Source organism: Anas platyrhynchos, chromosome Z, assembly GCF_047663525.1.
Source record: "Anas platyrhynchos isolate ZD024472 breed Pekin duck chromosome Z, IASCAAS_PekinDuck_T2T, whole genome shotgun sequence".
NCBI lineage: Eukaryota > Metazoa > Chordata > Aves > Anseriformes > Anatidae > Anas > Anas platyrhynchos.
The window spans coordinates 44,955,114-44,969,390 of NC_092621.1; the positions used below are offsets into that span (position 1 = coordinate 44,955,114).

At 37.8% G+C, this 14,277-nt stretch overlaps 1 protein-coding gene across 11 annotated transcripts in view; it reads left to right on the plus strand.

The window, feature by feature from the left end:
• Window positions 1-14,277, plus strand: part of AOPEP (aminopeptidase O (putative)) — a 200,532-nt gene that overhangs the window by 84,227 nt on the left and 102,028 nt on the right. For 7 of the 11 annotated variants that reach the window (XR_011805683.1, XM_038170281.2, XM_072030776.1 and 4 more), the window contains 3 exons: window positions 4,725-4,827; window positions 4,947-5,054; window positions 14,230-14,273. The exons of 2 other annotated variants lie outside the window; for them this stretch is intronic. Coding sequence is in view for 7 of the 9 variants with exons in the window: in XM_038170281.2 (XP_038026209.1) it covers window positions 4,725-4,827; window positions 4,947-5,054; window positions 14,230-14,273 (255 nt within the window). In the remaining 2 variants the exon portion in view is untranslated. 2 more of the 11 variants (XR_011805684.1, XM_072030777.1) reach the window with 2 other exon arrangements.

Consider the following 14,277-nt stretch of genomic DNA (forward strand, 5'->3'; position numbering starts at 1 on the left):
AATAATCTTCTGCATGTTTTTGGAAGACTGAAGCCATTTCTTTCATTTTAAGGTCTTCCCTTCTTTTTTGCTTTTCCATTCAGACCTAAAAGCCTTTTGTATTTGGGCACTGGACACTGTTTGGCAACACAGAAATTCCACTCAGTGGCCTCATGCCATCTGAAAACAAGTAACCAACTTTGCATAACTGTAGCCTTTCATTGATCTGCTCTAATTCATGCTTATTAATGAATTGTGTATCATACTTGTAAGCAGAGTCAGTGAGCAATTTGATGATAGCTATAAATTCAAAAGTCAGCCTTATCACTAGCTACCATACAGCTGCTAGAAATGTAACTATTGACGGACGGTCTGTTTTTTATTGCTTTATTTGCTTTAAAATAAATTATTTTTATGAACATTGGTTCTTGTGATATGACACTTATCTGGATGTATGTTTTCCATTTTCAACATCATGGAATCACGTTTATCTTCTTTTGTGTTAATTATGTAGTTGTTACTTTTAATAAAATGTATATGTGTTGTAAATTTTTTAAATTATTTTTCTAAGGGTCAAGATATGAGTTTGAAATTCAGGAAGTAACTATTTATCTAGGAGGTCCAGGAAGGTGATTCTTGCCCTCTAACCCACTCTCATGAGACCCCACCTGGAGCACTGCATTCAGCTCTGGGACCCCCAGCATGAGAAGGACATGGACTTATTAAAGCAGATCCAGAGGAGGGTCAAGAGGATGATCAGAGGGCTGGAGCACCTCTCCTGTGAAAACAGGTTGAGGGAGTTGGGGAAGTTCAGTTTGGAGCAGAGAAGGCTCTGAGGTGACCTTGTAGCAGCCTTCCACTATCCAAAGGGGGCCTACAGGAGAGATGGGGAGGGACTCTTTGACATGGGTTACAGTGATAGGGCAAGGAGTAATGTTTTTTAACTAAAAAAATGGAAATTTAGATTAGATATTAGGAAGAAATTCTTTGCTATGAGGTGAGGCAGTGGAACAGGTTGCCCAGTGAAGCTGTGGATGCCCCATCCTTGGAGGTGTTCAAAGCCAGGCTGGATGGGGCTTTCGTGGTCTAGTGGAAGGTGTCCCTGCCCACAGCAGGGGAGCAGAACTGGATGATTGTTAAAGGTCCCTTCCAATCCAAACTATTCTATGATTCTGTGATCTTGAATTTGAAACTTAAGTTTTCAATTGACTTACACAATTAGTAGTCAAAAGTCTCTGTAATAAGCATGCTGCTTACGTTTTACATAGTGGTGGTATTCTCAATCCTAATACAAAAGAATGACAAATCATTTCTTTTCTGAAAAGTATGCCACAACTATGCACTTTAGGAGAGGATCATATTGCCAGTTTGGGATTCTGTCAGTTCCTGCCTAATTTCGTTAGTTTCCTGTGGTTGCATTTAAGGACTTTCCTCTGTTTTCAATTCAGATATAAATATTTTTACTGTTTTTGTAGCATGGACTTGAATATATTTGCTCTTTACATATTTACTGTTTTTTTTTTTCACCTGAAAATATATGTGTGCTTTCCAATATTGGTCTATAAGAGAGAAAATTCAGAGTATTTGAATTGCATGAGGTTTTGAATGTGTATTGAGGCTTGTGCTGGTTCAGGCTTGTGATTTTATGAAAGGATATTAAAGTAAATGATAGCTGTCCCTTCCTGCCGATTCTGTCAGGAATACAGAAACCAGCCAGCACACTTCCTTAGCATAAGCTTATTCTTCACCTGTTTCTTTTGTTCCCTGCTAGCTGTATGATTTTCTGTGCTTTCTTCTGACAGCAGGAAAACCTTGCTCAAAATTTGACAGTTGATCATATTAACTCTTGATCAAGGAAATGAATAGCTATTCACATGAGGTGAAAGCCACTCAGCAAACTGATCATCAGCTTATTATGATGATCATCAGCTTATGACGGTGATTATTATTCTTATTATGAATATTTGATAATACGTTATAGTAGCATCTTGGATGCTAGCTGTTAAAAAACTGAAGCTAGTTGTGAAAGAAATAGGTAAGTGTCTTTTCAGTAGGCAGCAGGTCTGAAAGGCTGCACCAGCATATCTTAGTATTGAAGAAATAGATTATGACATTGAAATGTAGTGCTCATATCATAAAGACATAATATCAGACAAAATCATGTGTTTTCTCACAGAGTTTGAAGGAAGCCTGAATGAAAAAAGCACCTGCAAAGTATGTCTTGGCACTCATTTTAGTGGTCAGCATCAATGACAACACTGTCATCTTATTTGAAAACAAGGAAGACTTGAGTAGTCCATTCCATTCAGTGACACCAAACACTTGTGTTGAGATTGTTTCTTGTCCTGGTCCTTGTGACTGAACTTCAGCTTGAGATCTTTAATGAAGACAAACCAGTGTTGACATCTAATTCTGTATTTGTCTCTGAGTTCCACTTGAGTCAAGTCAGTGACCTTACCTGTTTTCCTCCTGAAACAATGCTCTGTGCCTCCTCTATAGGTGTTTTATTTTATCAATAATCTGATAGGAAATGTGCCTTTTAGACTGTCTCTCATAGTCTCTGCATACCTTTTCATGTTCACATCAGACCATGTAATTACCATCCAAGTGATTTGTAATTTTACTTTGTATAATGTAGTTTTCTGCCTGGCAGGCAAAAGCAGCATCTTTTGCTTCATTAGAAATACTGCCAGTATCAAAAATCTGCCAGGTAGCAGATTGAATAGCTTGAATCAGCTTGCCTTAGTCATTATGCCTAGCTGAATCTAGTAGGTTAGATGCCAGGTTTTGTAGGTCAGTGTAACAAACTTTCAGTCTCCGTACCTTCAATGTGTTGTAAATATACTCAGTGTTGCTTTAAATTAGTGTGCTGAAGTACTGACACTACAGAACAGGGTGCCTTTCTGAATATTCACACACTTCTGCAGACATCGTCTAGGGTATATATATATATATCCTTGGCAACAGGAATTTCCTGAGTTGCAACATCCAGAAGAGAGATGGCTTTCTAGTCACCTACTAGGATTTACACAGACACAAAGTTGGAAGAGAAAAGAAAGAATCACAGAATAGTAGAATATCCCAAGTTAGATGGGACCCACAAGGATCATTAAGTCCAGCTCCTGGCTCCATACAGGACCACCCAAAAATCAGAGAGCATTGTCCAAACACTTCTTGAACTCTGGCAGGTTTGGTGCTGTGACCACTTCCCTCAGGATGCTGTTGCTTAATTTAGAATAACTCTGATGATGGGAGTTACATCAGTTTAGTGTGAATCCTGTAGCCTGTGCTCAAGCTCTGGTTTTCAAAATCTATACACTGGACTATTTATTATGAGAGAAGCAAGAAGCATTTTGGCTGTCTTTCTGTATATGCAGTGAAAAATGAAAAGTTGCATATGAAATTCCAGCAGGCCTTACATTCAGGAGAGTGATCCAAATGGCAGATAGGTGCATCTCCTCTCCTCTGCAGTGGGTCTGCAATGGTTATATTGTCTTGAAGAGCTGGAGTTACCGTGGGATAAGATGTCAGTTATTCGTCTCCATCCTTCAATGTTGAAAGAAAATCTCCCTTGATAGAAAACAAAAAATATTGCATTGTAAAGGACTGTGTTAGGAGCAATGAAAAAAATGAAGCTGCATTTACTTTTTTATTTCAACCAGTTAACTTTTATCTGTGACTTTAATGTGTGTAGGGAATTTGATGTGTACAGGTTCTGAACAAAGCACTTGAAGAGAAAAAATGGCTTAGCACTCTTTCTTATTACTGGGAAAACTGCAGTAAGAAACTATTACACAGACACAAAAAAGGAAGAATGTTTTTCTCAAAGCAGACGTGGCCCTGAAAGAAATTTGATCACTGGAACTGGCTCATGAGAAGTGTGTGGACGATGTGGTTTGAAGAAGCCTGAACTGCTGTGGCCTGTGTTGCCCCTGTTCTATTGAACTGCGGGAAAATATGTTTGGTTTCTGAGGCTGGCCCTTCAAAATCCACAAGAAGACTTGGAGGTGTTGTTTTCAGTCACGGGGTAGGCTGCAAAGACAGGCATCTATTCTCAAACCCCTGTTAGCTGGCATGTTTTCTGGATGGAAGAAGCAATGTATTCATAGCTTCTCTTTAATCTTAGTTTATGCTTCTAAGAGTCTAGGAGCCCTCAAAACTTTACTAGCGTAAACTTCTGGCACACCAGACAATATATTGCATTTTAAAATCAGACAGTGAAGAAGTAGGTTTGTTCTATACTTGTTTGAAAACCCCAAATGTGTGTGTGTGTGTTTGTAAGGCCTCCTCTTTTAAAATTTCAAAGCTTTTCATTCAACACCAAACAGCAAAATGAAAGCCAGAACACGGTTTCTTCTGCACTGTATTACATACAAATGAAAAAGCTTATTTTTGCAAGTATAGCTGTTTAAGCTGTTAAGCCAACATTCAGGAAGAAGAAGAGAATCTGTAGTTGAAAATAATTATTGCAATATCCTTCCTTCCCTTCCCTTTTGTTCAAAACATATTTTATATTTTTTTCTTTGTTCATACTTTCCCTGTACACTGTAGGATGGCATGCAACCTGATGTCATGCTGGCAGTGAAGAGAGTATACCAGCTTGGTGATGGCCTTCATTTTTACCCCAGCTGAACTTCTCACGAGTTACTATGACGTTCACAGTGCTTCAACTATAAGAACATGTGGTGTATGAGTTATTTCTTTACTTACTTATCCAAGACTTCATTAGCCTGTTACCATTTTAGGCCTAACAAGGAGAGCACAGGAGAAGTGAGTGAGTCTGGTGCCTCCATTGTCAAGCATGGTCTTAAAGCAGAAAAAATCTTCATGCAGGTTCACTATTTGAAGGTGAGTGTTGTAAGCTGATTTTTATTGAGATTGCTTTACTAATATTACAAAGACTTTTTTCTTTCTAGATATCAGCAAATTCATGTCATCCTATTTGTTTCTGGCTTAATTTCTTGCAGGGTTACTTCCTTTTGCGGTCTCTGGCAAGGAGAATAGGAGGGGCTTCATATCTTGCATCTTTACGAAAATTTGTCAATAAGTTCCATGGACAGCTTGTCCTTTCTCAGGTACTGTGTTTAGGGTTGCTACTCACTTTTTGAAAAAACAAATGACCTACATTTTCTGCTTGACTGTCTAAATGACTGTTACTGGTTGTGGTGGAAAGACAAAGGAAATTGTTGCTTATCAATATTGATGAAATTTCTACCTACTAGAAGGCAATACCTTTTTTCAGGGTGATCCATAAATCTGATACCCTGATAGTATCAGATAATATAAGTAATTGACTTTTTTTTTTTTAAACCATCAGCTTGATACTTGGGAAGGTCATGTTCATATGTTCATAGGTACTGATGTTCTCAAGCACAGGACATCTACTCTCCCGTATTTGTCTCCTGTACTCTTTTAGCTTCTGGACTTTGGCTGTGATCATTCAGTCTTTTACCAGATAACTCTGTTTCTGACAGAGAAGAAACACAGAGTAGGAATGTAACTGAAAACCTCTATAAATAGTAACCGTGTGCATGTTATTTTCTGACTTTATTTCCTTCCTCTCTGCATGCAGCTTCATTCAATTCTTTTATTTTCACAGTAGTTCTTATGAGGACTGCATCCTTCCCACAAAATCTGTGTCCCCATCACTGTATGGCATTGCACCCACTGTTATTACAGTCTTGTCACAGCATCTTTAAAGGTTTCCTCATCATGCTCCTTTCTCCCACGCTTTCTAAAACAGTATTCTTTTCTTTTATTACCAAAGCATAAATCCACAAGGGATATTTAAGATACACTGCTTCTTTCTTTCAATAGAGTTTTTCTGACAGTGACAACATGCAGTGGCAGCCTATTCTTAAGAACAATTATTCTCCTAGAATAGGATTCTCCTAGAATAGGATTTCTTCCTGGATTGGTAAAGGCAAGATTTAAAAAAAATAACATCGGATTAGGAATCAGAATCTGCCATCTCAAAGTCCAGGTGCGTATATTAATCACTTGAACTACAGACTTAGCTTGTTCTCTCTCTGACATAAATGGTATGTAATTATGTCATACAACGTAGAACAGCTTTAAAAGGAAAGATTGAGCAAGACATACAACCGAATATTGTAGCATCAGTTAGGTAGAAAACCTATCTGGGGTTTTACATAGAAATTAATCTCCCCCAGGCCTTTCTGAAAGAGTCCTGTAACCCATGCTGTAGCATTAAAAGAGAGATGGTCTTGTCTTCCAGTGTTTTGTTTTGAGAAAGGAGAGGAGGAATAGCTCTCCAAACCCAAAGTTGTAGGAATCGTGTCATTGGTGATGAAGTCAGCACAGCAGCTTGTTGCTTCGGTAATGCTGCGAGCACAACCATTCGTGGGGTGTGTGAACCAGTTCACTAAATTCAATGCAGCTAAAAATGGGACTGGAACAAAAGCCACAACGTGACAAATAGTTGGCATAACTCTAAGAGCAATATGATGAGAGTGGGGAGCAGGGAAAAAGAGAACAGGAGCGCCATGAATGAATTTCTGAAACCAGTCAATATTACAAATAAATGTCTCCTTGCAACACAGAGAAAGAGGTCTCTGATCTTGAGTGAATGGAGTCTAGGACATTCCTATCTCTTCTAGGGTAGTAATTCCTTGCTCAGTGTGCCTGGTATTTTGGTTCTCACTCTGAAGGGGCCATCCGTGCCTATGTATCTTTAAAAATAACTCGCTGACCTGTGGATTCTTTCATATGCCAAGTCACACAAAATGTAGGCATAGAAGCTCTACTGCTATATCTCTGCCCCGTGGAGGAACATTTGCAGTGCTGAGGGTGTTAATGTTTCCACTGCTGCAGCTGTTTCCTGTACCATGTTACCCAGACCAGTTGTGCTTGGCATAGAGTGGAAAATGCTAGTGACTCTACTAGCCTTGTCCCCATTATGGTGTCTGAAATCATAAATATGAGCTTCAGCTATTACACAGTTGAAAACTTTTGGAAAATTACAGAAATCATGAAACTGCCAAAAGCCAGAGGCAGCCTAGTGTTTTATTCTGGTTGTATTCTGGTGCTGGGATTTTTGTGAGAAAAAGCTATCTTGTTGCTCTTAGATCAGTCTCCTGGTTGACATGAGATGAGTTGTGTCAGCAGGCTGTAAATGCTGCAAAACATCCCAGCACAATATGCTATTAGTCATGGTAGCTAGGTTGCATTGCAATGGAACTAACTATCAACTAGAGAGTTCTCCTTCTGCCCAGCACTCTGCTAAGAAATGTCAATATAAAGTTTATCTAAGTCTAGTCTCATAAACTAAGATACTATATGCTGCTTCCACACTGAGAAACCACCATCTGGAGCTGTTGGATAGAAACCTTCTCATCTGGGGCTGTTGGATAGAAACTTTTTTTTTTTTTTTCAAGCTTTTATTTCAGGTTTCTTAGGCTACTTTTTATTTGAATGTGTGCAATATGTGCGTAGCTATGTATGTAGGTCAGAAACAGATGCTTTCCATCATTTGAAGGGATTTATTTGGTGAAGAAGTGTAACTTTTACTGTGTACAATACTACCAAAGTATACTGGTTGCGTACAGTAAATATTCTTAGCAAGAGCCTTGAATGTTCCTAGATGCCTGTTCATGAGTCAGGTATAAAGAGGTCACAAGGCCTTGGTAATGCTTTTTGTGCCTTTACCTTGTTTCGTAGCAGCCCAAATCCAGTCCCTACTGAAGCTAATTGGAAGAGTCAATCTACAGCATCGGCAAGTGTTAGAGCAGGGCAAGACTGAATTTTGACATCATCCTGTTTTTCGGTCACTATGGTAAAAAACACAAACGAGATAGATCTAGATTCAACTGCAAATGTATTTACTTTCTCTGTAAGAAATATTAAAGATTATATTTATGTTGGTATCTGGTATAGGGAGATAAACAATCACAGCAGGAACTGAATGCAGAAGCAATGAAGTCAAGTTAGTACAAAGTTTATTATTCAAGTTCCTTCTTGAACAAACATGCTGTCGGGGTTTAAATGAATAAAAGATTTAAAATAAATAGAGGTGTGAGTGGCAAGTTTAAATGTCAGAGTGTTGTACCTTCACCTTGTCCAAAGTAATTGTAAAGGTTCCCAGCTTTAGGAATTGTGGGAAAGAAAGAAAGTAAAAACAGTGAAAATAATTGCCCACATTCTGAATACCAGTCTTGTTTTCAGTGGTGTTTGTAGTATTTTTCCTAGATGAGAACTGCAGGTGCAAGGAAATGACTTCAGATGTGAAACATTAATCAGTTTTCTTTTTTCCTTCATTTCGATTACATGCTCAGTATGTTCTTAATAGTAGTTTTTGTTTATTTTAGTTGAGTTATCAACAGACAAGTAAAACAAGTCTGGAATCTTTGAGAAGGATTTAAAAAAATAAAATCTTCCATTTTCCTTTCTCTGGGAGTATTCATTTAGTAGCTGCTTTGAAAGAACTTTTTAAAATAATGAATGTAGTGTTCCCTGACTATAAATAAATAGAAAGGAGGGCAAGCTGCTGATATTCTTAATGCAGTTAAAGATGTTGTTCAGTCTGATATTGAAACAAGAACACCTTGGGAACTGAATTGTTTGCAGGCTTTCATTTTCATGTAGTTCTATCTGCTGTAATAATAGCCTATGGTCTGAAGTGTTCACCCCGTCTGACAGAGCTACAATTTGCTCTTGTAAAATGACAGTTAAAAAGACAGCACTGCAAAAAATCTTAATTTATGTTATACTTGAGAATAGTAAAGACAGATGTATGGATCCAGGCTCAGTGTGTATACCTTCATCAACATGTTCCTGCACACCCGTTTACACATGTAAATATCATTATAATCCTGTTACACCAAAAATTGGTGTCTGCACAGACAAATAGCCATACAACTGTCTATTTGCTTTAACTAGAACTGGGAGCCTGAGCATGCAGTCTGTGTGTAATTTGATGTTTCAACCCCTAGAACATTTACATAATTCTTTTAGTTAAACTTTTATCTTTGCAGTTTGGCTTCAGCTGTTCCATGCTTGCTGACCTGTAAGCCCGAGTGAACAACTGTTAACATTTGTGGGCTTGATGTGGATTTTAAGTCTTAACAAAGATAAGGAAATAAAATCACTTTACAAGCTCAGACATTTTAACTTCAGATTGACTGTGTTTAAATTGTTAATTTATATGGCAGCTGATTAATTTATGAATCAGTTAGTTGCACTGCACATTTTGACAATATATTTCGTTAATACATAAAATCTATTTAGCTTTAGGCTATATCTTCATTTGAGGTACAAGCATCTTGAAAGAAGGAATCTGTGAGGTATTGCTCTTGAAGTGTCAGTATGACTGGGTTAAAAAAAATGCGTAACATAGTGCAATGCTTTATTTGGTGAGAAAACATCCTATTTTTTCTGAAATACTGTTTCCATAATTAATAAACTTTGTATTTTAAAGGATAAAGAGATCATAATGAAGTAGGGATACTGAAGCTGGAGAACATAGCAGAGAGGAGTGAAACTAAGAGGAGCTCACAAGTTTTATAATCATGTCTAATGCGGATGAGAGAAGAAAAAGTGTGCTAATGTGTCACACATGTGATGTCCAACAAAATGTATATAAAACAATTATAAATATATAAAAAATATTTATATAAAGATATATTTATATAAAATGTATATAAAAATCCAAGCATATTTTTGTACCTCTTGTCTCAAGCGTGAAGATCTTAAAAGGAGCGCTAAGTTTTACAAGCAGAATTGTTTTCTGTCAGGGAAAAGATCTGTATGTCTGAAAATGCCATGACCCTTTATGATACAGTACACAAGTTCTTCCCATTGTTGCTGAACTTACTAAGTCTCAAACTTCGGTCACCTGCTGTGGAATATCTTTTTACATTTCCGTTTCAGCTGTAGTAGTCTCTCACCTCTGCTGACCTAAAGTTTTTGTATTTGCTTAGCTTCCATTTAGCATCCTTCAAGCTTAAAACTGCTTGATAGTTTGTTAAGCAATATCATTTTTACTGGAAAAAAAATCTTTAATTGTGATCAGAGCAAACTGGCAAGGGAGCATTTCAAAAGTCGTGCCTGCTGAATCACAGCTCCAGCTTTTGCTTGATTTAGGTGGATGTAATTTAAATAAACAATCAAATACATCTTACATATGATTTTCTGCTGGATAGTCTTAAACAGACGTTGAAAGATTAAGAGCTGTAGGTAGAACTGTTGATATATAACATTTAATTCTTCATCTTTTCCATTGACATATATATATGTTCTTAATGTTTATACATGATAAATAGAAGGAATCTGTGTTTATTTCAGTATTTTAGGCAGTGGTATATTCAGTATTCTTAGTGGACAGTGAGAATTTGTGTAACTTCTGAAGAAATGGAAACATTTTTAATGAGTTTGAGACAGCTTAGGCTCTAGAGTCAAAGTGTTAGCAGAAAGCGTGTACAAGCTTGGATTTCTCTACTTCCCTTTCTGGGCTTTACATTGAACTTTTGCATCAGTAAGACAAGGAGGAATGCCAAAACTTTGTTCACTGAGTTAAGTAAAAATCAGCATACTTTTTCCAATTTATCTGATCCCCAAATGAGCTTGTGTTTGCTCTAAGGTGTCTTGACACGACCCCTGTACTACAAAGATGGTAAAGTCAATAGGAGAAATGTGGAGGAAAGGACTTCAAGAGGCTGATACCACCTTAAATAGCCACAATATCTAGATTTGCGCTTTTGGTTAAGAGGATTACTTACTTTAATATTTAGTGTTCTGTATATAATATCAACATGTGTGATCAGAGATGGGTAGCTGTGTGGTGCTTCAAAACAGTTCATGGTGAAAACATGCTGGTTAATTGCTCAGTACGAGAACTGCATTAATCATATAGCATCTTTAGTTATGGAATTAAAGGTCTTCTAAATTTGTATCTGCCTTGTTAGTGCTTCAGGTAGCTTTCATGCCCAGTGTTCTCAAAGTCATATCCCTTGACCTTCTTCATTGGGTCTCCACTCTTATTTGCCTTTGACCCAGACGTGCTATGTGCGTTAATGGTGCAAGGAAACCTCCTTGATCTCAGTGCACAGTGTGTATCCAGATTCGATCTGGTCAGCAGCAGCCCATAGCTGCAGTTGTGAGCAATAACGTTGGCTTCTGTCTGGAATATGGGAATACAATATGGTCTTTAGGGAATTAGCAAATCCTTTGTGAACATGTGTGAACTCATTTTTTCAAAGGCTTTTTCAGTTTAGCCAAAGAAAATTTCACAAACTTCAGAATAACAGTTTCTGTATATGGGGAAAAGTTGTTTTCTACCCTCTGGGCTTCCAGCCAAGGAAGAGCAACAGAAGTAGCTAGGGAACTGAAATTATTTAATAATAATAGGATATTATTAAATATTATAAAATAATTGAATAATATGAATGTAAGCCAGTTTGTTAATAATGCAGCACTGCAGCGATGTGATTGCTAACTCCTATTTTCTTTCTGACTTCATTGAATTACTTGTCACAAAGACAAAATGCAAACTGTATTTTGTTTTATGATTGTGACTACCCTGGCCACCCATCCACAAGTCCTGGGGTGCATCAAGCACAGCATCGCTAGTAGGTCAAGGGAGGTGATTGTCCCGCTCTATTCTGCGCTGGTGCGGCCTCACCTCGAGTACTGTGTGCAGTTCTGGGCACCACAGTATAAAAAGGACATGAAACTGTTGGAGAGTGTCCAGAGGAGGGCTACGAAGATGGTGAAAGGCCTGGAGGGGAAGACGTACGAGGAACGGCTGAGGGCACTGAGCCTGTTCAGCCTGGAGAAGAGGAGGCTGAGGGGAGACCTCATCGCAGTCTACAACTTCCTCATAAGGGGGTGTCGAGAGGCAGGAGACCTTTTCTCCATTAACACCAGCGACAGGACCCGTGGGAACGGGGTTAAGCTGAGGCAGGGGAAGTTTAGGCTTGATATCAGGAGGGGGTTCTTCACAGAGAGAGTGGTTGCACACTGGAACAGGCTCCCCAGGGAAGTGGTCACTGCACCGAGCCTGACTGAATTTAAGAAGAGATTGGACTGTGCGCTTAGTCACATGGTCTGAACTTTTGGGTAGACCTGTGCGGTGTCAAGAGTTGGACTTGATAATCCTTAAGGGTCCCTTCCAACTCAGGATATTCTATGATTCTATGATTCTATAAGTCTTTGCTTCAAAGTGTAAGGTCACTAGAACCTCTTAAAGAAATGGCATCAAAGCTTAAAAAGACTGGCATCAAAGCTTAAAAAGACTGTGTCCTCTAAATTTACTATTGAACCCTTCTGAACTGTTTTATCTGGAGAGGAAGACTAAAATAGCCTGAGGATGAAATTTCACTCCAGATGGTTAAAGTTTGACAAAATTATAAGCAACTGAAACTTCAGACCTATAAAGGGATGTGTCAGGCAGACTTGATAATAGGCAAGCATTAAAAGACATGTAAATATGAGGTAAGTGGTAATTCATTTTCCTATTCAGTTTTGAAGCATTGAAATAGAAGCAGTTAAAATAAAACAGAAGAGATTAATCCTTGTTTTAAAAATGTGTAGAGTGATTTCTATTCTTAGCAGGTATCCGGTGAGATGAAGACAGCTTTTATCAAAAAAGGTTATGTTTAATATCAAAGTAAAATACACAAAATATAAAACCACTGTTAATACCAAAGGTATCTTCAAGTATACCATTGGACTGATCATAAAAAAAAAGATGCAGTCCAATCATTTAATGTGGCTGCATTAATGTATACCCAGTCTATACATTAATATATACCCAATCTATACCCAGTGGCAAGGTTGACCACTTCTGTATTACTTTTCAGACACTTAAGTCTTTGAAACATTTCTAATTGCAATCTTTTCTCCATTTTTTATGTTCTTTAATTATATGTGTAAGCTTACTCTCTACCTCCAGGAAAGTTTCCACAAGTTGAACGAGACAGAAGTTCTCTATCGATATACAGAACAATGGTAGAGAACTACAAGTAGTAGTAGGAAGTCACAGAATTTCATGCCTTATCATCAAGTCATCTGTGCACTGTAGTTGGACAGAACCAGTGCTAGGGCAGTTATGGCACTCTTGCCGAAGTGAGCTTCGGCACTCTGTAATTCAACTTTACTCATAAGCAGACTGTGCAGCAGTATAGTCCAGATCTTGATTATAATGTAAAGGAAGAAGACATAACAGTGTTGCTCAGTTGTTTCAGTTGTGCAATCACTCTTCCTTTGGTTCCATAACAACGCCAGAGTCACACAGCAGAACAGCATATTTTGTTGAATGCCATAGCAGTCCATAAATTAAAGTTTTCCGTGTTTCAGAAAACGTTCTTCAAGACCTTAGAAAGCAAGTACTCACAATTAGAAATCAGTCTCTACTCATATAATGCAGTGAGGAACATTATTATGCTATGAAATTTGTCTCCGCAGAAATTCATATTAATAAAGTGGATTGCTTTATGAAATAGTATATAAACAAATAATTCATATTAATAAATCATCTTCTTATGAGGTTATTCAGAAGAGTGCATTGTGTCAAAGCGATTGCCATTAAAACTAGGGTGAATGTCTTGTATAGCACGGGGTGCTGGAGAACCTTTGAGTGATGTCATGTGTAGCTTCTATAAAGAGGGCTGGTTTTTGTGAGGATGACAGTAATACTGTTACTCTGGCCTAGCACTTTCCTTCTAAATTCAAGAAATTCCATCTACCTTCTCTTTGAAGATTTTGGTGTTGGTTCACAGTGACATGAATTTTGTCAGGGAATGAGAAGTAGGTGTTATCTTCTGCTCAGGAATGTGCATAAAAGAAAAGAAAAACAAAGCATGGTCATATAATTAAAGACAATGTGATATCATAAGCACGGTGAAGAGAATGCAAGTGACGCTCTTAACTCTGGTGTTTCTTAGCCTTTCAGTATGTGTAAAAGTATAACTTAACAGCTTTAAATATAGTTTGCATGTGTATTATAGATTAAATAAAAAATGGAACGTAGGATTGTGTTAAAATAGTCAGCAGGCTTTTCAAGCCCATTTTCTATCAATATTGACACTTTTTCCTTGAGTGGGTTGGAAAACTGACAAACATAATGTGTGTTGTATAAATAATTGAGCAGTATAACACCAGAGCAGATACATAAACTTTCTTCTTACTGTTCTGCTGTCTGCAGTCTTTAAAAATCTATCACTCACTAGCAACGTAGATGTGCAGCTATCTCTTCGTAAACATACTAACTGTGGTGCTTTGTTCATTTTCCAGGATTTTCTTTCCATGCTGTTGGAAGATGTACCTGAACAAAAAGAGTAA